This window comes from Lipophrys pholis (genome assembly GCF_963383615.2).
Source record: "Lipophrys pholis genome assembly, chromosome: 2".
NCBI classification, from domain to species: domain Eukaryota; kingdom Metazoa; phylum Chordata; class Actinopteri; order Blenniiformes; family Blenniidae; genus Lipophrys; species Lipophrys pholis.
The window spans coordinates 17,164,773-17,189,789 of record NC_137636.1 but is presented as its reverse complement, the minus strand read 5'-3'; the positions used below and the strand labels follow the sequence as shown (position 1 = coordinate 17,189,789).

Genomic DNA, 25,017 nt, shown 5'->3' with positions numbered 1-25,017 from the left:
CATTTAGGCAACATCACTGTCGGCCTGTCAATCACTTCCTGCTAACGTAGTGCTTGGGCCACGATGCAGTACAGCATGTCTCTGCATTTCTGTGAATTTCCTGAGGGAATTTCTTAAGTGCTGTAATTACTCTTAATGGAACTTTTTCTCTCGTTCAGTTTTTTTCATTCAGCTTTTCAGCCCGCCAGTTTGCTGTATGTATGTTAATGGTGATGCATGCTTTTTGTGGTCTTTGTATGCTGAATTGAAAGCCCACCGTCTGAAAGGCAGCTTGATTCTCGTTAGATTTCCCTGTGTGCTCATAGACCTGCTTTCAGGAATATACTGGAAAAACAAGAAGATGATTATGAATAACTTTGCACCTGTTACATCTGCCACCATCCTCGGCTCAGAATCGTATTATCTTGAAATCAACTTTTGTGTGTTGCCTTTGATTATCTTCTCTTAAACTGTCAAAGTGCCACAATTGGTTTGAAGATAATTTTAACTTTTTCCATTTCGTGTCACTGACTCTCACCCACTCTCTTAATGTCTACATTTGCTTTTTAGTATACCACCAACAAACTTTCCGATCACCGAATGTCTCACTTTCTATCTCTCTGTCTAGGGCCAGCATAGTGCAAAAAAGAATAATCTATTTCCAGGATGAAGGATCACTCACCAAGCGGATGTGTGAGAAAGGTAGGTTTCCTTTATTGACACGGAATAAATAATTTACCATGAATTTCTTGTTCCTTCCATTTCCCTGCTGGTACTCGATTTCACTCCCCGCTGATATTCTCTTTTTTTTTTTTTTTTATTCTTCTTCTTCTCAATTTTCTTTCATTCTTGATTTTAACGCAGGGACATTCCTGTCAGCTGTTATGCGCTGGCATGTGAATGATTGTAAATGAGTATGACCCCCTAGCTGTGCATGACATTGGATGCCACACTGAGCAACAGATCAAAAGAACCGCGCTGAACGTCTTCTCTTTTTCTCATGCCCTTCCTCGCTTTTGGCTTCCCACTTTCTTTAACCACCCATTTCCTGTATGACGGGCACCACTCTCGTCTTCACCTTACACTAATGAGAAATCTCTCTTCAAGTATCTCACAGTTTTCCTGTGTGTTTCCTCCCTGGGTCTTTTGGCTTTTCTCTCGTCTCATTTCTCTGCAGAATCCTTGTATGGAGATCCTACAGATAAACCGCTGCTCAATTGTTGTGCGTGTGGAACAGCAAAGTACAGAGTCACCTTCTACGGAAACTGGTCCGAGAAGATCCATCCCAAAGACTATCCCCGTAAGCAACAATCACCTGTTGTCTTTTTTGTCCCGTCAACTTCTGTCATTCACATTTCTGATCAGGGGTCGTCTTTACTGGCAGGAACAGAAAATACGCAAACTCAAGGACTGGTTGAAAATGTCTGTGTAATATAGTAAACACTTACATTCTGAAGTATGCACTGCACTTTCTCACTTGCAATCTCTGTTTTGAGCAACTTTTGTGAAAATCTTTTAGCACAGCAGTTGAGAAATTCTTTTTAACAGATGACATTGACATTTTGAACATATTTGAAGATATAATTAAAGACAAAGTCATGTTTTTTCATAATAGGCATAAGAGGCTGGGACATTTAAACTCATACAGTAAATTCTGTTATTATAGGATTTGCTCACAAAAATACAGAATATAAGCAAGCTTGTGTTATAGCATCGATTTCAGCACTGGAACCAGTAAAAAAAAAAAAAACCCATTATGGGCACGTTTTAGCTCTGTGGTTTATCCCTTCCACGTGGCTCTCAGAAGTGATGTGGGTGGTGAGCTACGGTACAATGGATGGGTGCGATGTGCATATAACCTTGAGCCACACTATCAGGATGTGAATGGACTTAAAGATTACACTGCCTCTCTTGTCTAAATCAGCCTCTCACCAGTCAGATCAATATACTGATTAGAGTGGAATAAGATAAACCCTGAGATCGAAAGTCGCCTTAATTCACTGTCTTACGAAGCGAGCGGCTTCTATGTGACTCAATCTCCCCCACATACAGTCGAAAAGACTCCCACCTGGCAGAAAGATCAACTTAAAAGAAGATAGGGCAAGCCATGTGGCCTCTGTTTTATCCCAACTCCTGGGATTATATATAACTTGATTTCTCCTTGCACAAAGTCATTTCCTGGGTAAGTCGCTGGTAAAACATTTCAGCTATCACAATATTATTCACTCTGTACAATACGCCACCCGCAATCTATCCATATTTTTGTGGTTTGATCTGTATTTTCTTGGTCCTGTTTAAAGTACTTTTTTTTTTCGTACTTTAATGCAATCCATTGCCATGAGCAGTGGACCACCGTGGTTGCACATGCTCACAAACTAAAATTCAATGTAAAACGGGCCGATGAGAGTGTTTTTTTTGAGTACTGCTAACATGATAACCTTGACAGTTCTATTTTCTTTCTCCTTTTCGTCCCCATTGTCAGGCATGCAACAATGCATGGCTATTCAGCCCAAGCAATGGCAGCTCACTTGGAAGCTGGGAGTACATTGTGACAGAGACTGGCCTGGTTGTCAACAAACACTTTTGATGGGATTAGCCCAAAAAAGAGAAAGAGACTGAGAATGAAAGAACAAGGCATACAGCTATACAGAGTCCTCCTTCAAGAGAATATAAACCATCATACTGGCTTTGCTACCGAAGGCAGGCACCGTATTGAATTACAGTATACATGCACATAAGAACAACACCTACTCACGATCATGTATTTTCTTTGTCAAATAACTATGGTCTTCCTCTTGGCTTAAATGCTTTATAACATAGATTAAAATTGATTTGCATACCTGTACCTTCATAAATATGAGAATGTTTTTTTCAAGATTCAGTGATCCAAACGTTTATGGATGCTACAGCTGCATTTTCATTTTCCAACTTTTTTTGCTTTTAAGCCGAAACACCCACATAAGAATTGTCCTGTTTTATCACCCTGCTTAATACTTAATAACCCATATAAATAGGCAGCAATTTTATACATTGAAAATGTTTTTTTTTTTTTAAATCACACCATCCATTAGCTTTCCATTATTTTTAGATGAGGTTGTTCAAGGATATAACAAAGAATTTATAGTCTATGTATAAAACTGTCAGACACAGATCAATGTTTTTTGGCAAGGGAATCACTTGTGTCATTCTTGATTTTGGGTCCAACAAAGTTTTAGATGCTGGTGAACACAATAATGTACGTAAAACTGTTAATTGAAAACTCATGTTCTCACTATGGCCCCGTTTACACAACAACGGATACGAGTGTATCCGCATAACTTTGTTAACTTTTGGAGGATCCGTTCACACGACACCAGTGTGCGGATCCACTGAATCCACAAAGTTTTTATCCAGGCTCCGAAGGTGGAAAGATTCTTTCATGGCCGCTATTCCCTCCTGCAGAGACAAACATGGCGGACCCATAGTGGTATGACTCGCGTTCCGTTTTCTAGTTTTATCGTCCATATCAGTGGTTTTATAGTTGAGACTCGGGTCGGGTGCTCTCCATTTTCTTCACCTTTATTGCGTATTGTTCTCTGCACACTTGTCCGTGTAGTTTCATTACAAAATCAAGTAAGTATGCCGCCCTCCCGTGGCCCGGCATACTAACTACATCGTTGTCAGTGTGTCCGCTGCTGCAGTGTAAACACACCTTTTTTTTTAACGGATTAGGTGTTGTCACGTGAAACGTTGTCATGTAAATGGGGCCTAAATCCACTACCTTTTTCGTTCCATACTTTAAGTTAAATTTAACAGGATCTTCAATTCGATGCTAGTTAATTATGGGTAATATATTCAGGATACACCCAGGCCTGTGCTCCTGTCTTTCTCAGGGCAAACAGAGTGACAGATAGTCACACACACAAACACTCACACAGGCAATTTAGAGTCACTAATTAACCTAAAATGCATGTCTTTGCACTGTGGGAGAAAACCAGTGGACCCGGAAAACAACCAAGGCAAGATACTGCCATTACAAAAATATTGACATGGTCCAAGTCTTTTATTTGGTCCTTTGAAATTATGATCAAAACCAATAAAACAGAGGCTATAAAAAAAAGAACGTTTTTTTTTTTTTTAAGCCAGTTAGTGATAGAATTATTTAATGCCTACAATTCAGTAAATGTAATCTTACTTTATGAAAATGGTAAAAGCTCATGGGTACAGCATGGTACAGTTTGTATTCACACTGCTGCTGCTTTTCCTCTGATGTAAAGACAGACATTTCAGGCATAACACGCTCACAGCACAATAATTAGTCAAATGTTTTAATATAATATTGATCTACTGCTAATTTAGGTAGGAAATTGGCTTCAATTAAATTTTAAGAATCATGTAAGCAACATGAAGCTCATTGTCCTGAATTAACCAGCCAAGGGCAGTTTGAGTCCAATTTAATTAATTCACTCGGCTGGCTGGAAGGGTGTAATCATCTTAAAATGAGGAAAGGATGCCTTCTGTCATGTCTCCAATTTAACATCACCAAAGAAAAGACAAGTGAACAGTGAACCATGGTGCTTATTTTGTACTGAAAAAAGTAGGAACACTAAATGGAAAAAACAAGGATTATCAGAGAGAACACCTGCCATTTCTGTAACATCGAGTGATTTCAGGATCTATGAAACAAAGAATGCTGCAAACACACAAATACAATTAGGATAAATGTGGATCATAACATGTTTAGCGCTACACCCTGATGCAAAGTCACAAAGTGACATCCAGAACGGCAAAGTAGATGCTTTATTAAGGGCATGAGGATGGAAATAGAGCCTTTGACCTGCATGAGGTCACCTCACCCAGATTTAATAGGTACTGTTAAGGTGTGCAGACCAATTGTGAAGTTGACAGGATTCAATTACGTGGTACAGCATTAATCTTTCAGCTGACAAGCTCTCAGAAGATAGAAATAGGTGGCCAGTTCTTTCATCTGTGATGCATTGTGTGCTGATCAGACAAGCCAGACCATTATCATGCTTTTATCTGAATGCAGCTAAATGTCATCTCACTGCATGTGCACCTAGGCAGGGGCATATATGATAGCAGAAAACATGATAGGAGGATGCAAGATCATAACAGCCGGCCAAGGTTGTTGTTGATATCAGACCACTGAGTGCCAACACTGAGATTGTAAAGATATTAGAAAATGACCTGTAAACATGGGCAGGGTGCCTGTCAATCACAGATGAACACTGTTACTCTATGCTTTTTAAAGTGGGATACTGTCAGGTTTGAGCTTCTTCTGTCCTAATAAAACTACCACTAATAAAACGGTGTACTGATTTATTACAGTCATATTCCTACAGCCACAGGATACTTGTTTTTAGTAGAGTCCAACATACTTGGGCCCACACACACACTTGTCTTCAGCCCTTTTGTCAAAATGAGCATGAAATGTAAGAAATTGATCAGCATTAAAATCACTTGAATTGTGCCTCAAGATTGAAAAAATCTTCATTGAAATGAGACAACTGTTGAAACATAGCATAACATCTCCTGAGATGCTTTATTGTCTGGATTTACAGGCCGTGCTAATCACTGGTCGGCCATCATTGGTGCCTCTCACTCTAAGAACTATGTGCTATGGGAATACGGCGGTATTTCCAGTGACGGAGTGAAACAAGTGGCTGAGCTGGGCTCCCCGGTCAAGATGGAGGAGGAGATCAGACAAAAGGTAAGAGAGTCCTGGGACATGGTGATTAAAAAGAAAAAAGCACACCTGGAACACTGTCTTTTAATTCAGTTGTTATTATATAATGACAATAAAGTATTCTATTCTATTCTATTCTATTCTATTCTATTCTATTCTATTCTATTCTAGTCTAGTCTATTCCGATCTGTCAAAATTAGTATTGAGGCTTGGTTCTGAGAATATTTTGTATTAGCAAAAGCTGGTGAAAGATGAGTTGTGTAACACAGTAGGGGCTGTGAATTTAATGTATGATGAACAGCTTTGACATTGTTGTCCAGATTGATTAGTACTTTCAAGCATCTGGGCTATTCTTAGCTTGCCTCTACATCACCAATGTACTTTCATGATACACAGGATCAGGAGTAGTGCTGCTGCTGGAACTGGCTTGTTAGGTAAAAGAAAAGGTTAGAAGTAACTCCCCCAGGTGTGTCATTAAAACGTATATATACATATTTTAAGGGCAATTAGAGAGCGAGAGGAAATGTGGCAATAGAGCAGAAAAATGTCATGCAATAAATGGTAAGACCATCCAGAAATCAGACAGTGAGTTCACTGCTGACACGCATAATGTGCCGTACCACTCGGCGATCAGGTCACCCAGACCAGTTAATCTTTGATCACACAGTGCACCCTGATATGACTCAGGAGGAGTTCGAAAAGAAATGAGAGGTAGCTGTATTGTCTGTCATCAGCCATGTCTCACCTACTGTGCCCAAAGGAAATTTACTTTAGTTTCACCTTTAAACAGCTTTTTACAGCTTTGCCTCTCACTTCACTGCAATAAATCATAATTTTACACAATTTTTGCACCCTTCTCCTTAGATTCTTCCTCCCTCCTTCGCTGCACAGCTTTAATATTTCAATGGTAGTAGTATAGTATGATATATATATATATATGCATTTTTGTGTCTTCATGGCTGTTTTTTTGAATCCTAGAATAACCCATGCGAGCAGAGCAGATGGTCCTGCAGAGTGCTTATTGTTTGCTAATATTGAAGACCTGAAGTCGCAGCAGATAATGAGAGCATAGTGTGAGCAATGGGGTCTCCGTGTTTTTGCTCCCTTCCTACTGCTTTTACAGCACATTCTTTTTTGGTATTATTGTCAGCCTGAATCATTATGTGTGATTCCTCTGAGCTTCGGGGCATAAGTGAAAAGGTCTTAGATTTGATTGACCAATGCAGTAAATGTGCTGCAAAAAAAATCAATGTTATCAGTGATTTGTAAATGAGCATGGTTGTGTTTGCAGTTTACCGACAGTGATAACACATGAAACTGCTATTAATTTACTTACATGAGATTGAATATGGCCACGTGCATAAACCAAGATAGCCAATCATTTGTTTTCTATAGGTGAGCTGTGAGTATGCACTGGACAATTGTAGGGCTGCACACTATATGGAACAAAGATTGAATGAGTAGAAATGAGGCAAATTTACCACCGAGCGTAATCATTTCATCATCACAAGTGGCATGGCATAAAAGCCCAACAGAGAAGTGGTATTGGTTGATATGTGAAAGCGAGGTGATGATTACACATTCAATCAATATAAACCCTGATTGGTCTGAGCCAAGCCAGTTGCATGCAGAATAAGGCCATGAATAATCAACGTTTTAAATCCTCTGTGTACGGCTTGAGTATCGTCATTTTCGTATATCATCCTTAGTGTTGTGCCGTCTATATGCTCAGGTGCACTTATAGTGTGCCATTGATGTGGATGAACATTATTTTGGCTCTCTGAGGCACCTGAGTTTGCTGTGGATGATTTTCATAGTTCTTTGACAACAAGGATCTACAAGAATGTTTTGCTCCCAAGTTCACGTGTTCAGTGTTTCCACTTTTCCACAACTCCTGAAACACGAAGTGTCTGTCGATGCCCTTGAGGTAGGGAGGCTGGGTGAAGGAGCCTCTCTCCTTTGAGCCGTGCAGCGCTTCTTGGTAAACGCTGACACAAACAGAAAGCTGATTCGCTTTTGTGTCAGGTGAGGCGTCAGCGGGGAGAAGCTAGCGATGAATGCAAAATTGATATTCATAGCCAGGCTTCACTCCAGCCAAGGGGTGCACTGATCAGAGTGTTCATACAAACTTTCATTTGCAGAGCCAAGCAGGCATGCAGACCACGCAAACATCTGCACACACACCGTTTCCCCCGTGGCTATCCTTGTGGGGACAGTCATTGACTTTTATACATTCCTTGGCTCCGTACGTCAACCTTAACCATCAAAACTAACTGCCAAGCCCAAAATGCTAGTCCAGCCATGACTTAAATACAAGCCAAAGCTTAACCTTAAAACCACACGCCAACCATCAAACAGTCCTTTGACGGCGTGTGACAGATTAAGAACTGGTCAATGATCTAAAATTGAAAGTGGTCCTTACAAAGATAGTGCGCCACAGTTGGCACCGTCACTCAGCCTTCTTTATCATGCTCATGTCAACTCAGAGTACGATGGCTTTATTTTCATCCGACTTTGCTACCGTTCCAGAGATAGAAGTAATGTACATTTGTTTCGCCTGCCTATCAGATCTGTGGTGGAAACTGTTTCTACAGGCCTTGTCTTTTGGGAATAGACACATCCTGAGAATATTTTTTCTTGAACTGCAATACAGATAACAGTGCTGGGTTTTTTTTGTATGGTTCGTCTTATTGAAAGATTTTGGTCTTTGAAAAAGAAAGCTTAGTAGTAGTACATCAAAATTTAAAATAGATATGCTTTATATAAAGTTGGTTAAGTTTTCGTGATTGGACCATCTTTATTTTTTTTCTTGTATATCCCTCGTTAAATCTCTCAGATGGAGCTCCACACATATACTGTACTACTGATGTGGATCAGTTCCTATATTGAAATGAACTGCACAAAGTTAGGATGCAGAGTGGATGAGAAGGTATCTAGATCTGATTCATGCAGATGCAGACATGTCTCATATCCACACGCAGAAGTTTCAGGATGTGACTTACAGAATGTAAAGGGGGGCTGCCCCCGCCCTTTCCCCCCGCCCCCAGATTGGGCTTCCTGACTGTAAACAGATGTGCAGAACTGCTCAGTTTGCCAAGTACAAATGCTCTTATCAGAGAACTTGGCAGCGCAGGGATGCAGCATGGGCCCGTCGTTGTTGTCCCTCCTTTCATGTTTGAGGTGATTTGTATATGCATTCAGTCATTACAGAAGCCCAGTGTGTCACTAATGAGAAGTTTAATGAGACTCTCTCCATGGACCAGCGACCAGGGCCCAGGCCTCAGACGGATTATGAAATCTCCCATTTCCTCTCGCAGCATGGGGTGTTTTTCATTATTGCACAGTACAGACGCTCATGGAATCCTCTATTATCATGAGCTCGGCAGCTGTGCCATGGAGCAGCGGCAACACCACTCAGGCAAAAGCCAAAAAGAGACATTACAGACTAATGACAGAAAATACAGATCCGTGTCACTTGATTCAGCTCTGTTCCTAAGTACATTGTTTATGTTTGTTCAAATCTTTTTGTGGAACCTTTACAGAAGTGACCCCTACATTATTTATGATTGTGCAAAGTGAAAGGCACAATATTTCAGAGCAGGAATTAGGTAATGAAACGTATTCCGTTGGTCACTTGCATCTTAATGCAGTCAAATTGTTTGGTCCAATATGGAAGTAAAAAGCAAAAAGACAATTATTAGGGAATGAAACATTTGTTTTTTCTTTTTCCATCAAATCTCCTGCTTTTCTTCTTGTGCAAGAATGCAAAAGATCATTTTGCATTTCAGTTGTTATGAGAACAGCAAAGTCTGCCATCTGTAAGTGGGAGGTCTTCAGTTAGTAGTGTGGGTGGAGAATAATAGATATGCTGGTTCCTTTGGGTCCTTGACTCCGGCTCAATGAGCAGGTGTATGTGTCTCTTATGTACTGAGAATTACTTCTCAACCACTTTTCAACTGCAGTGGAGTATTTATTCTCCACATGTCTCTTGGTGTTTCTCAATCACCAAAGGCATACTGTATCACTGATCAGATCAATCAGAAAACACATCAGGTTTTGCTATAGCCTAAAATTTAACATTTAATGTTTTATGAGCTCACGGGGAAGGCCACCTCACTATTCAAATGATCTTCTCATCTTTCAAGATGAATAGTTTTATGACAAGGATATAAGAGTTTTTTTTTCTTCCAATTTGATTTATTTATGTGGTTCTGCTTCCCATTCCAGAATGCTACAGGACCATTGAGTAACTCCAAGACCACCGACAACTGGATTTTACTGTTTCCATTGCTGTTCGAGACTGTATCTTCCTGTATAAAATCATCCTCGCATCTTCTTGTGATACATTCACCAAAAAGACTGAATTTATTACCTGTAACTGCACAGTTGATTAAGAAATAACAACAGTCAAGCCTTGAAGAGCAGTTTCTTCTCTTCCCCGGGCTGGATACAGAACTACATGAGAAAGATTAGGAAAAAACGCTGTGACTTCAACCCAGTTATTTTCTTGCATCATTAATTTCTCTAATGTCCTTCTCAGATCCAATCTCTCATCAAACATTAAGAGATCAAACCCTTCTTCACCTTGATGCCATTCAGAATTGGTGTTTCAACCCTCACATATCATTAATTTCCGGACTCACTAATTATCTCCTGCCAGGGTTTATAAGAGAAAATCCAGGATTCTCTGCAGAATCTAAGGATGTAGTTTACAATAATGACATTCATTCCCTTTAGTATGCCATAAAAATGTGAAAGGGTTGTTTCTTACATATACACAAAAAGTACACATCCGTAGTTTGAAGCACTTAAAGTTAATATAATTGTACAAATGCGTTTATGGGACTCACACAAAAAGTATTGTGCTGTTTTCTCTACTGTGTGCAGTCACTAAGACAGCAGCTTGATAAAAGGGGTCAGTTTGTGGTTGGGCTGGTCTTTAAGTACTGTTCGGATTCACAAGTTCAGGTTTCTCCACTTGAGTGCCTCTGAAGTAAATCCTTTCTCAGCCATGTTAAAATGTAATGAAGCACTGTCGGCACGCTCACCCATTGAACCCACTTCAAAGAGGTGATGGACTAAATCTTTGTTCGTGGAAGATCCTTCAATTGTGACTAGACATGTTTGAAACAATACAAGTCTGATCACATATGTCTCTTATCAGAGTGCAGATTTGCTGATTTACACCACCATGTCACTCCAGCACAGCTGGATTCAGAAGATAGAAATAATTCAAATATGCAGTGGGATTTTTGTCTTTCATTTACTGTTTGAGTTATCACACTCACCCTCGGCCAAAGCACAGCGTCCACCGTGTTCCTTGTATTTCTTGTGCAATTTTCTTTACGCGTGTTGCTGCGTGAAATCCGGTCTGCCACAATAGAGTAGCAATCAACTCCAGGGGGGCCTCCCAGAGGGTGAAGTCCTGACCCCAACTCCGTATCCAACTTTGCCAAGCCATGGTAGATTATGCCAAACCCCAGTGGGTGTATAGGAGCATGAATACGTTCCGACTTGTTAAATACCAACTCTCTTGGCCACGTCTCCGTTGGTACACCACTCTTGTGTTTGCTTGCCTTCTGGGTATCTTCTTGCCTTCCTTAACTAAAAAGAACATTTCTTTTAATTTCAGATGGCAGTTTTCTCTTGGCCTGTCAAGATAGCTTGTGAGCTTAGCAGAGATATTCCTGTTTGGGAAAACAAAGCTCAGAAATGCCTGTCTTGGCTCCCAAGACTGTTATTACCATGGCAGAATTCGAATGTAACAGCTGGCAAGAATATTTTGGAAAGCAGTACGGCAGGCTAAGGAAATATGTGCTTTGAGTGTGCTATATGTATTTTTTAATGAAGAACTTGAAGTAAGATGTCAGGTGTTTTCCATTTGCTTCTGGTTGGTATTCCAGTCTGTTGGCATCTTTCTCTCTCTCTTTCTGTCTGTGGCCCTAATGTTGACTTAACCGGTCTTTAGTATAGCCGGCTGATTCATAACGCAGGGCTCCATCTACAGTCTTGGGGATAAAAGATGGATTATTGTGGAATCTCAGACATCTTGGGTAGATGTGACTGCAGTACAGCATCATGCCAGTGCCCATAGACCTCAGTTAAATAAGAGAGTAATGCCAAAAGAGGAAATGAGCAGAAATAGTTAGTGTGTTTTTCATCACTTTAGGTTATATTTTTTTGTTTGTTTTTGTCGTGGTTGATTTATTTGGATGTGTCAAAAGTTTTCTGTGACAATGATATGACAGTTTAGGGAAAAATTTCAATATAGTGTTTAGTACACATTGTAATATTTTGATTTAGTGAGGTTTCTATTTGTGGTGTCTATTGGAAACCTTTTATTATTAACAAAAGCTGCAAATGTATATTTTGTGATGTTTCATACATAAGTCCCCCGGCTAGCTCAGTAGGTAGAGCATGAGACTCACAATCTCAGGGTTAGTGGGTTCGTGTCCCACGCCGGGCGTCACCTCCCCGTGGGCTCACCACCTGCAGGAAGGTTCTTAATCGGTGCATTGTGATCTGGGTGACGGTGCTCAGACTGCCACCCCTGCGACCCGGAAACGGATAAGCGGAAGAAAATGAATGAATGAATGAATGTTTCATACATTTTTTTGCTTGTGTGCTCATGAATTGAATGACCTGTAAATTAAACCTATTTAATATTTAACACCGACTGTATTGTTGTTAGGCTCGCATTTAGTGGTCAGAATTACACAGCAAAACATCTACATGACAAAATAGTGCTGAGATCGCAAAACAAATGGAAAGTCTTTGAATTGGAATTGGTCACTTTTTGAGTAGAAGACCACAATACATAGTTAAAAGAGAAATGCAAGAGACTGTATGCCCTTCCAAGCTCACTCAACTATCCATCTATGTAATGCTCATGTTTCCTTTGCATTCTATCTGTTAGGAAGTAAAGCCAGTCCAATTTATTGTACATTTGGTGTGACCAATTGCAGATTACACTATGATATACTTGCCTTTAAGGTTTTTGCAGAAGAGAATGAAGGTGACGTATTTAGAGGTCACAGCTGAACCTGTTTATGGTTATTGTATTTTCAAAGGATTCAATGCTCTGAGTGAACTTTTGGAGTATGAAATAACACAGTGCTTATTTTTTTTAGATTCTCAAGGCCAACTAAATACAGTAAACCATAAATCTGCACAATATTTATTCATGAGTTGGCCTCGAGAAATCTATTTTCAGTAATGGTTTTACCTGTTATGTTGTCCCTATGTAAATGAGACCATGGCTCTGAGGCCACCCATTCATAGCAATCTCCATATCATTTGGTATGTTGGGAACCTAAAGGCTGTTATTGTGGGCATGGGTCAAACAGATGAAGGGGACAGACACTGATTGACAGTTAAGGACATAGTAGATGTTCAGACATAGCCACAACAAAAACCAAACAAACAAAAACCCCAAAACAAAACAAAATAAAAACATTATTTGATCATTTGCCACTAAGTTTTGTTGCTGAGTCTAGAGGGGAGAGTCATAATCCAATTACCTGTTGGGATATTTGGTATAAATTAGTGCCTAATAGAACAGAATAGAATCTTTTGTCATTGTTTCTGAAGCAATGAGATATTATTGATTTAGCTGACACTGTAAAATGATAATCAATGATGATTAATAATAAAAATAAAAAATAGTGCAGGTCGGATTTGGCTTGGATGTTAGACCACATCAAGTCTTATGTGTGTTTTTGTTTGGAGGGGTAATAACACATAAGATGCATAAAAGCTGCACGTGTCGCTGACGCATGAATCATAGTGGCAGTTTCACCCGCGTCATTGAGTTTTATTTATGAAGCACCAAAGCAGTGCACAAACTCTACCTCTGCAGAAATAGATGAGAAGATTTCTGTTCTTCCAATTTTAGGTGAGAGGATAGTAAAAAAAAAAAAGAAAAAAAAAATTGATTACCTAATGTAAATGTTGAAGGATTGTTGTTGAAAAAAATGTCGTGTTGTGCAAGACACAGAAGTTCTTTCATAAAGAGCTGTGAGTATCAGCGATGTTGCTATCCATTTGCTAATGTTTGTGACAAGTGTAATATGTAACAGGGAAAAAAAATGCTCACGCAAGCTGCAGAATTTGAGGCAAGACCAACAACTGTAGTCTCAGAAGCTACTCTTTTTCTACTCAAATGTATTAACTTGAACGTTAAGCTGATTTGTTGGTGGGGGTGCACACAGTTTATACAAATTTAACATATTTTGGAGCTGAGCGCGACAGCAGCACAGGAGTCAACAACAAATGAAGTTCCAAAGCATGTTATTATTTCAGTTTATGTGCTCGGTTAATTTATTATTTTTTGCTACGCACTCTCGGTCTCATTATGTGTTGAATCATTCAAGCTGCAGATATGTACCCTGCCTGGTATCAACACTATTGTCAGTCCACAATAGCTTTTTGTAAAGCGAAAGCAGCAGTGATTTAATTTCCAGAGAATCTACTTTTGCATCAGAAAAGCTTTTGTTAATTTGAGGTTATTACTTATTCTGTTACTTTTAGTGCGGCATTTTGTATTTCCAATGCATTGTTTTCCTTCAGATACATTAAAAAGAAGCCCTTTACTTTGTGTGAGTGGTAGGAGAGAGAGAGAGAGAGAGAGAGAGAGAGAGAGAGAGAGAGAGAGAGAGAGAGTTTTGTGTCTGTTGATGTGTGTTTAAATCTGTTTACACACTGCTATTTTCGAGATTGTCTCCTGTGTTCAGACAGAAAGCACCCATAGCGAAAAAGAACATTCAATTTTCAGGACGAGACAATGTTTTAAGGGCGAGCGAAGGTTGCGTTTTTTTTGCTGCGGTTAGAGTTCGTAACAGTCACGGCTGAGTTTAGAGAAAGTTTGAAGAAAATGAATGGAAGTCAGTGCAATGGTTTTTGAGATGCATGAAATTGTGTATTTGTACACACGCTGCACACAATCTCTGAATATAATTCCTCCCTGTCCTCAAAGCACGAATACCTAACATTTATTACGCACATGGATGACAGGCGGTTGAAAGGCAGTGAAGCCGGGGTATTTTTAAGCATGTTGGAGTTTTAGTGTTTGAGGGTCAGCAGCCTGATGAAATAACCCGTTGATGTGTTGAAGATTAATGAGAACAATGTTGCACTTTTGTCTTGCTATATAGTGATTGCTATATTATTGAGTGTTTATTTTAGTCCTTGACATGTCCTCCACAGCGTTGACTCATCTTCTTGATGTGATCCTATTTCATAAAAATCCACATTTTATACTATAAGTTTCTGTCTGTCCATCCGTCCATCCATCCATCCATCCATCCATCCCGCTTATCCTGTTCAGGTTTGCCGGTTAGTGGAGTCGATCCCAGCGTACTGTGGGTGAGTTTCTGAATAAGTGTTTAAAGGAGCTAACATATTAGCCAATGCTGCAGAGATAAAGCCCAGACAGGTTTGTACACTGTGCAGCTCTACAAAGTGATGTTTTGCCCTTAGCATGTTTTTGTTTTTTGTTGTGTTTTTCCCTCATGGCGGTAATGCCTACTTAATGTCTCTGGTGTGTTTTGGGCCAAATTAAGTATTCTGGTGCATAGCTGATTGAGATACAATTCTTAAATAATGCATGGATGGGTTATATCTGTTTTAATTTAAAGCATTGGGGCTCAGTTTGAATTGGTAATAATTGCGCTCTTCTACTGGCAGTCATCAGTTTCAAAGTTGAGAAAAATCGATTAAGGGGTAAACATATTTTTTACGATGTTTACCACCAGCTGGTTCTACTTCACATCATACTTTAGAGTCATAATCGCAATCATTGAGCTTGCAAGCTGATTGGTGAGCACAAAATACATTAATGGCTTGTTTAATCCTTGAGACCTGATGAAAATCCACTTGTGACTGAGGTGGTTTGTCTGAATTTGCTATCGTTAATTAAACAGCATTGCACCTATGTGATGCAGGTTCATTACACACTCCGCAGTGCAGTACAGCTGCCCACAATAGCGGCTGACCCCCTTATAGAGTAAGAATTCTGAAAGTAAGAATGAAAGTTAGCAAAATGGAAGAAAGGCTCAGAGAGCGACAGGCACCCTGAACTGGGTCATCAAAGGCAGTTACCTCAATTCATCTCTAATAATATCCCCTAGCCCTGGGCCCAGGTTTTGCCGGAGTTGCCTGCATGATGGCTCAGGCGGCTTGATGAATGAGTGTGCCGGGCACCACTACAGCCTCCCAGAGTGCACTGCAAGGCTCAGAGATTGCCACCGAGGACAGCCACGGTCAGCAAATCAATTCACAGCTCTCCAGAGAAGCAGTGAGCGCTCGCAAACTCATCTGCCTTTAGCACTGACAACTCTCTTGTCGCCACGTTTTCTCCCTCACTGGTGGGATGTTCTCTTGTCTTGTTTTGAGCGAGATTGCCGTGACTGAAGTGGCTTCACCTATGCGATATCTGAACTGCAGCCTATTCTGCAGAGCAGGATATGGGAATGTCAGTGGAGATTTAATTAACACCTGAAGGCAGTGTAAGCCTTCGCGCTATGTGCTGATAAAAGCCGGTTTGCATCCCATTGGAATTTCCAAGCATTTTTTCTGGGTCTATTAATAGTTTGGAGTACGTGCTGGGACAGACAGATCTGAGATTTTTGAGAGGAACTTTGATTACAACATCAGAGGAGCGCCTATCTCACCCAGGGAAAAGGCTGCTCCAGACCAAGTGGGCTTTTGGCTCACAGGCAGAAAATAGCTCTTAATTTCACATAATTGTGCTGTCCAAGGGAATACTTTGACCAGTCTGAATACAGAATGAAATATTCAGCCATATCCAAACTGTGCAGAGCCCTACTGACTCATGCAATGGGAATAGTGTAATGCAACAATAACACGAGTGTCCAACTTTCTATATTACCTCCACCAGAGGTTTATTCATTAGCAGGATTACAATAGACTCTGAGCTTGCGTTCCATGTACTTTAGTAGAAAACAAGGTCCTATTTGCACGAGGGGAGGGATTCTACAACCTCTCTCTGGCTGATGCGTACCATCCTTTGTTGAAATATTTTCATCGCAACAGGCAATATACTCTGTTTTCCTCACACAGTGGTTAAAGCTTTTTTTGAGTGAAAACATGGCAGCAGACTGTTATGTATCCAGAGGGAAGCTCAAGCTATTGACCTTAAGATTACATGCAGGAAGCACTTAGTCTCATGCTAAGCAGCACATTTATCTAGCTAGATTTTACTAAGGAATCACATATAATTCATGAAAGGATTTACAGAGGTACAGTAGCTTCTTTTCTATTTCAAATTTGTCTTCACTACATTTGCTTTTCATTCACCCCGTCCCCCCAAAAAAAAGTATTTTGTTTTTTGTTGAATAATATTACATATACATTACATCTTCAGGCAAACAACAAACACGGCAACAACACAATAGCTCACATAAAGCATCATTCGTTTAATTCAAATCTTTGTCAGTTCTTGATATTAAGTATATGAGGTATTAGCTAAAACATCCCAGTATATACAGATGAGGGGGTTGCATACAAAAACAGATTACTCTGACTTTGGGAATCCCTGTAAGAGCGTTGACGATATTGTGGGTCCGACATATTGAAAATTAAGATCCCAGACTCTGAAGAACACATCCAGCCTTGAGTGGGACACACAAATAATACGTTCACTTGGAATGCAGTACCTGACTATAGTGCCATGACTTTATAGTTGGAGCAGCCGCATCAATCCAAAAGGATAAGATATTTTTCCTATGAGCAAAGATCAGGATATCATTGGTTACACCGTTATCTGTGAGACCAAGTAAGAGACACTTAGGATCCCAAAAAAAGTGTTTTAATAAAATACTGTATTGGTCCAAATATTAGACAATTTACAAGGCTCATATAATTGTGAAAACGTCTCGCGGAGCTGCAGCATATCGAAACATTCACCTCTAGCTAGTATGATGACCAAGTCAACATTCAAACTGGATGTTGAACTGACTCAGTCGTATGTGGATTGCATCGAGCATGCGCCACCGGGCAAAACACTGGGAAAGTAATCATATAACCTTATTATATGGGTAAACATAACAGCCCCCATTCTTTTCTCACACCCCATCAAAACATTCACCCCTCAGTTTCTGTTCCCACAAATTGTACAAAAGACTCAGGTCATTAGTTGGTAGTAAGAGTGAGAAAAGAGACAATTATATAAATGTGATGACTCCATATTATAGTGTATTGGCAGTCGTCATCTGGCCGCATTGACATAGTTTTAATCATTGTATTACTGAAAGTGTTTTTTCATTTCAAAAAGACAAACAGTGGTTACAGGTAGTGGTTGCATCAGATACAAATGTGTTGTTTCTCATCTCAGATCGCACTTTCACCTAATATGAAAACAGACAAAGCAGAAATAATCATGGTACGCTGATATATTCTCCAAGTTGCAAAGCATATGAAATATTCATCTATTCAAAGCATCTTGCTCCACACAGAGGAAATAACCTTTGCCGAAGATATTTATGAGTTTGGAAAAAAAAACAGATGTATTTGCATTGTAATTAGCACTAATGATCTTTTTAGCATGATGATTGTATGAGTGTGCGCTGTGGTGCTTATACCAGGGGAACTGCAAAGGAGTTGCTGCTGAAATAGCATCATTGATATTTTTCCGTTGCAGTGAGTGATATTACCTCCCTCATGTTAGCCTACCAGGAACTGGGAATAGCCATTAGTGTAACTGTTCACCAGAAACTGTGTGAATAATCTCGCCAATTTCCAAAACAGCCGCCCCCCCCCCTTCCCGCGCACATTTGCTTCAATGACAGGCCGGCTCTGCTGGCATGAAAGATGCTTATGCAGTTTTATTTGCAGTGGGAACCCGGTCATCTCTGATGCCTCATCTGTTTTCTGAGCAAAACTCGAGGAAATGAAAACTCAATGAGAATTTAACTCCAAACACTGGCTTTGAAATAAATATTTCATGAACATCAGATATATTAAGGGGAATGTTGATTAATTCAACATTTAAATGCATATTATTTAAACATATTCCATCCACTGATACACGCACACAGTGTGTGTTTGAGTTTTCACTTTTGCTGTTGGTGTACGGTGAGCGGTGAATTTAAACATGAGGGCCTATTAAGTTTCCTCACTCCTCCTGGTGGAATTGAAACACCATTTTAAATGATTTTCAAATAAACGGAAAAGATAAAAACATCTATTTCGATACTGCCTTTGTTAAAGTGCAGTTGAAACTAATCAAATACATGCCATTTGGCAATAAATGTGCTCCAGCACAGAACAGGAACATCCTCTCTTAGTGGTCATTCACTGTTGGATACGTGGTGCGATCGCCTTTTGTTTTTCATTGTGAAACCTGGCTGCGGCACCCTGAGGGGTTGAATGGTATATTCACTTTGGAATGGACGAGGAAGATCTGCCATGACAAACCTGTGAAAACTGTGAGACATACTCAACAAGTGCTTCTATTTTCCTGCCAATTAAGTGCCCACATATAAGAGAGTGTGGATTACAGATGTGTGACGCCCTTTATTTAGAATTTGGAGAGATTTCAGCAAGTGGAGCATCATCAGCAAATGTGAGGATTGTAACTGCCTTTTAAACAAAAATGGCAGGATGTTTTTGTTTTTTTGTTTTTTACAAATGAAAAGAATATCCATTCATCCCTTTTCTCCCGCTTATCCGTTTCCGGGTCGCAGTCTGAGCACTGTCACCCAGATCACATTGCACCGATTAAGGACCTTCTCCTGCTGGTGGTGAGCCCACAGGAAATGAAAAGAATAAAAAAACATATTCAAACAAACAAGCAGATGCTTTTAGAGGTGATAGCAATATTGGCAAGAGCAAAAGAAAAATAGATGAGTGATTTTTTTTTTTAATGGAGTGACAGAGTAATTTAGGGGTTGGATTGGACCATAAAAAAAACAACACTGGTGATTTCCTTTTTTTTTTCTTTTTTTTCAAGTATTTTGGAAGCATAAAGAAGTGTCATTTGCCACTCAAAACAATTGTGTGGCCTGAAATTCAGATTACTTTTTTTTAAGCTACTTGTTTTTTTTGCTTGTTTTGCTCCGTTATGTTTGTGTTTTTATTTGATTATAATTTTTTTTTTGTTTTGCTGTTGTTCCCACATGTCTGAAATACATTTTTCAGATCAAAATAAAAAAATAAAAAAAACCTCTATACTGCATATTCACACATGTTAAATATGAAGTTTCACAAAGCTCAAAATGCAATGTGTTTTTTTTTTATGATGACCTTCCGGGGAACTTCCTGATATTTTGTCAATCAAATTTTGCACTATAATTTATGTTCGCTGTTTATACCCTCAAACCATCTGGTTACTGGTGGAGGGTTCAGTGTGGAGATACTAAAGAAGAGCAATAAATGTTTCAGTAATAGGCATATTGAGTCAAGAAAGTCATCCTGGAAATGCTGTTGGAACATTACTTGTGGCAAGCTTTATTACAAAGTGTTCTTGTCAATTTATTTTGAGGATGTATATATTTTTAATATCTAGTTAAACCCAGTGCACCTTTCAGAGAGCCATTTAATGGTCAAAGCTTTCTTTGCAGTATATAAGCACATGCCATCTTCACAGCCATATTCACATTAAACCATTAGAAACGTCAGTGGAGCAGGCAGATGGTATTATACCACATTAACACGGTGACTCTGTTCCTAACCAATTCTTATTTGCAATGATGCCAGTTTAAATGCCGTTTCTTGCCTAACAGGGAATTACAAATGCTAAATCAAGCATCAGAAATGAAGGTTCACTGCGCTTGTCAGAACTAGATGGAAATTATTCATGCAAGATTAATCTTTTCCCTTCAAGATGAGAGAGTATGTCGTCTGCACTGGATGATGTGTCTTCTCTAATGGATACAAGCAGTTCTCTGCTGTGGAAATGACTCCACTGAGCTTTTTACAATATTTTCTTTCTGTGACATGACAGATTTCAGTTTGTGCAATAAACTTTTTTTTAAAAGCATTTTTATGGTGTATCACACAGCAGCAGCCAGCCAGCCAATTAGGTTTTCTATTTGCCAGTAGAGCCATGGGAAGGGTCAAGCCAATATACCCTGTTAATGAAATTTGTATGGTTGTGAGGTGCATTCTTTGAAATAACTTTGGGGATGATTTTTTTCCCCCCCTTTGTTTTGGAAATCGTTAGGTAATTCTGTTTTTCATTGAACTTTTCACATTTCCATTGTTATATAACTGTGAATTGTTTTTGTTATACTGAGGAACTCTTGACTACAACAGCTGAACTATTGACTTCCATTATACCTACCATTCTTCCATTTATTACTTCCAACCTTCCTCCCGAAATTAAACATTTCGCCTTTCATTTCCAATTTCTCTAGAACATTTTTTTTTCAACCTTTTTTTCAGGGTATAAGGGGAAGGTTTGGACAAAAATTAATGTTAGGCCAACTCACGGGCACAGATGAGTTTAAAATAAATCTGGAAAGAAATTCACTGTAAGTCATCGTAGTGCTACTTAAGGTCAGTCGTCTTTTTGTGACTCTTGATAAAGAAGGAGTGACTTTCAGAGGGAAGTATTTTCTATTCGTTAAAAAACACATGATATTACTCATGGCGCACTTTGATATAATAATTCAATATTGAGAAAGAGAAAGAGAAATGAGTGGCAACCTTGCAGAACAGACCCTCACACTTTGCATTTCAGACTCTACTGTAATACGACCAATGACTCACACTTGGGATTTTGCTGCAGTTGTTCCAGGTGGTCACAGTCTGGTCTTTGTTGGCAGTGCACACAAACATGCTCAAAGCACATGTTACACATAGAATCACTAAATCTCTATTATGTGGATGCATGCACTGAATTCGTTAAACCTGTTTAAAGCAATGCATAAAACATTTTCAAACAAGCGCGGCAGAATTTTTAATGAATGCAGATTAGTTCAAGTTTTTTGTCTCATAAACCCTGCAAGGAATATCAGAGACATATTAAAGCAAACTCTTAGGGTAAAAAAGGACTGCCATTAACAATTATGAGGGGGCTATTTATTTCACATTTGTACTGCAGTTAATACAATCTTGTGAAACAAACTCAAACGTACTTGGCTTATAACACATGCATGCTCACAGAGACTTCTCGGTGTATGACCATTTTGCCATTAGAAAACCACTTAATGCATGACCAGGCATCTGATTACATCAGCCTGCCAATAGAAGACTCAGGTGCAGCATGGATCAATATGCACAGAAACATACATCACACATATGAAGAAGCTTAAACACATGTTTTTTTTTTGATTGAGCCTTTTGCTGTGATTTGTTTTTTATAGCATCTAATCCACCGTAAAACAAACAAACAAAATTAGGTAAATCTCTTGGCTACTTCTTTGGATACCTGCACACATTTACATTTAAAATGTTACAATGATGACATTCACTAATGTTCCATTTCCTATCAATACTGTTAAAGGAGATTTATTTGATTCAATGTAGTATTATAAATCCTGAGGAATTGGACTACAGCACCCAAATAACTTTTGCACATCTTGATTGTACGTTATTATTTTTCCAATTATATTCATATACTATACAGAACTTATCCTCCGCCACATTGTCCTCACTGGATGATAAATAATAAACCATTTATGTCTCAGAAGCACAAGGGTTCCCACTGGGCCTGCAGAACAACCTCTCTGCGCAGCAGTCTGAGTAATGGACCAAAAGGACAAAACTTGGGGGGTTGCTAAGGTTTTCTGTGCCAGTCGGAGAACCATGCACGACTCGGGTATCACCTCACTGCAGCGGTATCTAAAGACTATACCCTCAGCTTGCTGTAAGCCAATTTCATGGCTGATCTCCTCAGTGTGAGGGAGCACGACAGGTCAATTCCACCCCAGCAGGAGAGACTTGGCCTGGTGGGTTCAGAAGACTCTGACAATGGGCTCATTTCCAGCGCTTAGTGTGCCTATTTAAAGGGCTCACAAGCAAGATCTTGTAGGAGTATAATTACACATTAATACATAAATATAAACACTCATCAGTGTCTCGATGGTTTGTCTATCTTTTAATATATATTTAATATATTATTATTTGTTGTCTATGTTGATCAGTTGATCAAATGAGGTGATAAGTATTTATTTACACATCCACATGTTAATATGGTGCTGTGAGGCAAATGAATGTGCAGGGACAAACTGAAGTAAAGGATTTTACCTCAGGTTGGTTTGTGCAACTGAGCATAAACAGCGATGCGTCACTTATAAAGTATTGCCCTCGTGCTTGATCTGTGCCGAGAGCTGCAGAGGAATTATGCAGTTTGAAAGTTTCTGTGTTGCTCCTAACTTTATCAGACGAAAAAGATTAGGTACAGCCCATAGGAAATGGACACCAGTATTTCATTCCATGCTTTCCTCACTTTTGCATCTTATTCTTTGCATGGATAACACGGGGAGAGATGCAGGCAAAGGTGCAAATGGCCAGGAAAGGTGTTTTCATTAGAAATGAGCAGCTTTTCTTTTAGAACCATTTAAAGCAACTTGAATTTGTCATCATGAAAGTGAAAAAAGACATGCTCAGCTTTAACAATTTTAAAGGAGCTTTTATTGGTTCGGTGTACTTGCTGCACTGTATAACGCCACTGTCCAAATAATAATAGGTTCAGTTGTTACAGCAGACATCACAGGGTTGTTTTGCCCTAATGTGTTTTTTTTGTCCAGTTTTTTCCTTCGAATTTACAACTTCACATTTGATAGGAATTGGATTCTTTATTGGTGTAATTCACAGACCAGCTAACCTTTCTATATCTATTCTGGTCCTACTGACAGGATTTGGCAGGCAAACTTGCCATAACTCCTACAATGTTTATGAAATCTACAAAATTCCCAAACTTCAAAATACCAGAGAGGTAGAGCTTTGTGCTCATATACCTGACATCAAAGAGGTCCCCGGGGGGCTTCAGCCATACGACCATCCAGACAAGTTCACCAGTGTATCACACATTTGTAACATGAACAATCAAAACACAAAGTGACATTGAATAACTGCCAGATATTGATCGTTGACGTTATCTTGGAAAAGAAGACAGAAGCACCGTCTCATTACACAGTTAAGAAAAAAAGTCAACAACCAAAATATAAAGAAAAATCCTGATCCTGAATATTAAAGTTATGAGGAGGTTATATAAAAAAAAAAAAAAGGGGGAAACTTTTGTTTACAAATCTATTTCCCTGTTTTAATACCATCAATTAATTTCAAGTATTTTTGCTGTCAGCTCTCTCTCTCTCTCAGTCCTCACTCCACTTGATTAATCCGCTGGATTGCACGCATCAGTCAGACTCAATACATTGAAGAATTAAAGAAACTGAGCTGCACAGACTGGAAGTCTTTGCTTCTATTGGAAATCAAAACAAATTCTTGTTGGCTTCAGAGGAAAATTCACTATCTGTAAAATTGTAAGTCTAAATCAAAAACTGTGTTTTCATACTACTACTACTACTACAACTACTACTAATAATAATATTACACATTTTATTTGTAAAGCACTTTACATTTTGGAAAAAATCTCAAAATGCTACAAGTGAGGATAAGGACATAAAAACATACTGATAAAATGAAACTAAATAAAGATAAAAGTAGGCATCAAAGTTTGAGTGATGGATTAGGAAATAAAAGATAAAATCGGATAAAAACAAGCATCAACAAAGCTGGTAAGACGCATCAAAGAGTAAAAGAGTTAAAGGTCATAGGTATTTGCAAATAGAAATGTTTTAGTCCTTTTTTGAAGCTGAATATGCTGATCATGAGACCATTTCTTTGAAATCAGAAACAAGAAAATAAACATAAACAGATCACCATACTGATAGACGTGACCTTGGTTCATCGTCAATAACTAATTTCACGTTAATAATAGTATAAATGCCAAAGTAAATCCAATGATCTAATGCGATATAAGCTGAAGCATCTGTCCATTCGACTACTATAACAATGAAACAGTGCATAGGGGGTGCAACTATACAGCAGGGAGTGTCTGCACACTACAACTGATTAAAACAGATTGCATTCATTTTGAATAGTTTTGATGGGAATTGTGGGAAGTCATGCTGATTGAAATGTAGATGAAGGTCAAAACCTTTAGACACGGCATTTGTTCTAGCTTCTCCCTAAAGCCAGAACTGTTGTGCTAATTATCTTGTGTTCGGGGGAACACCGTCATGGTCCGACAGAGACAAAACATGAAGAGGGAGAAAGATGAAATGCAATGCGCTGGATTTATTCATTTATTCACTGAACTTTGTGGTGATGGAGGCATCACAGTTCCTGAATTCAGCCTATTTTAATGTAAAAAAATGTAAAAATTA

General features: G+C 39.1%; 1 protein-coding gene across 2 annotated transcripts in view; it reads left to right on the top strand.

Moving 5' to 3' along the window:
• Positions 1-25,017, top strand: part of spon1a (spondin 1a) — a 71,475-nt gene that overhangs the window by 18,042 nt on the left and 28,416 nt on the right. For both annotated transcript variants that reach the window (XM_080490249.1, XM_080490250.1), the window contains exons 4-6: positions 608-681; positions 1,157-1,279; positions 5,541-5,689. In XM_080490249.1, coding sequence (XP_080346375.1) covers positions 608-681; positions 1,157-1,279; positions 5,541-5,689 — 346 coding nt within the window. The remainder of the gene's footprint in view (positions 1-607; positions 682-1,156; positions 1,280-5,540; positions 5,690-25,017) is intronic.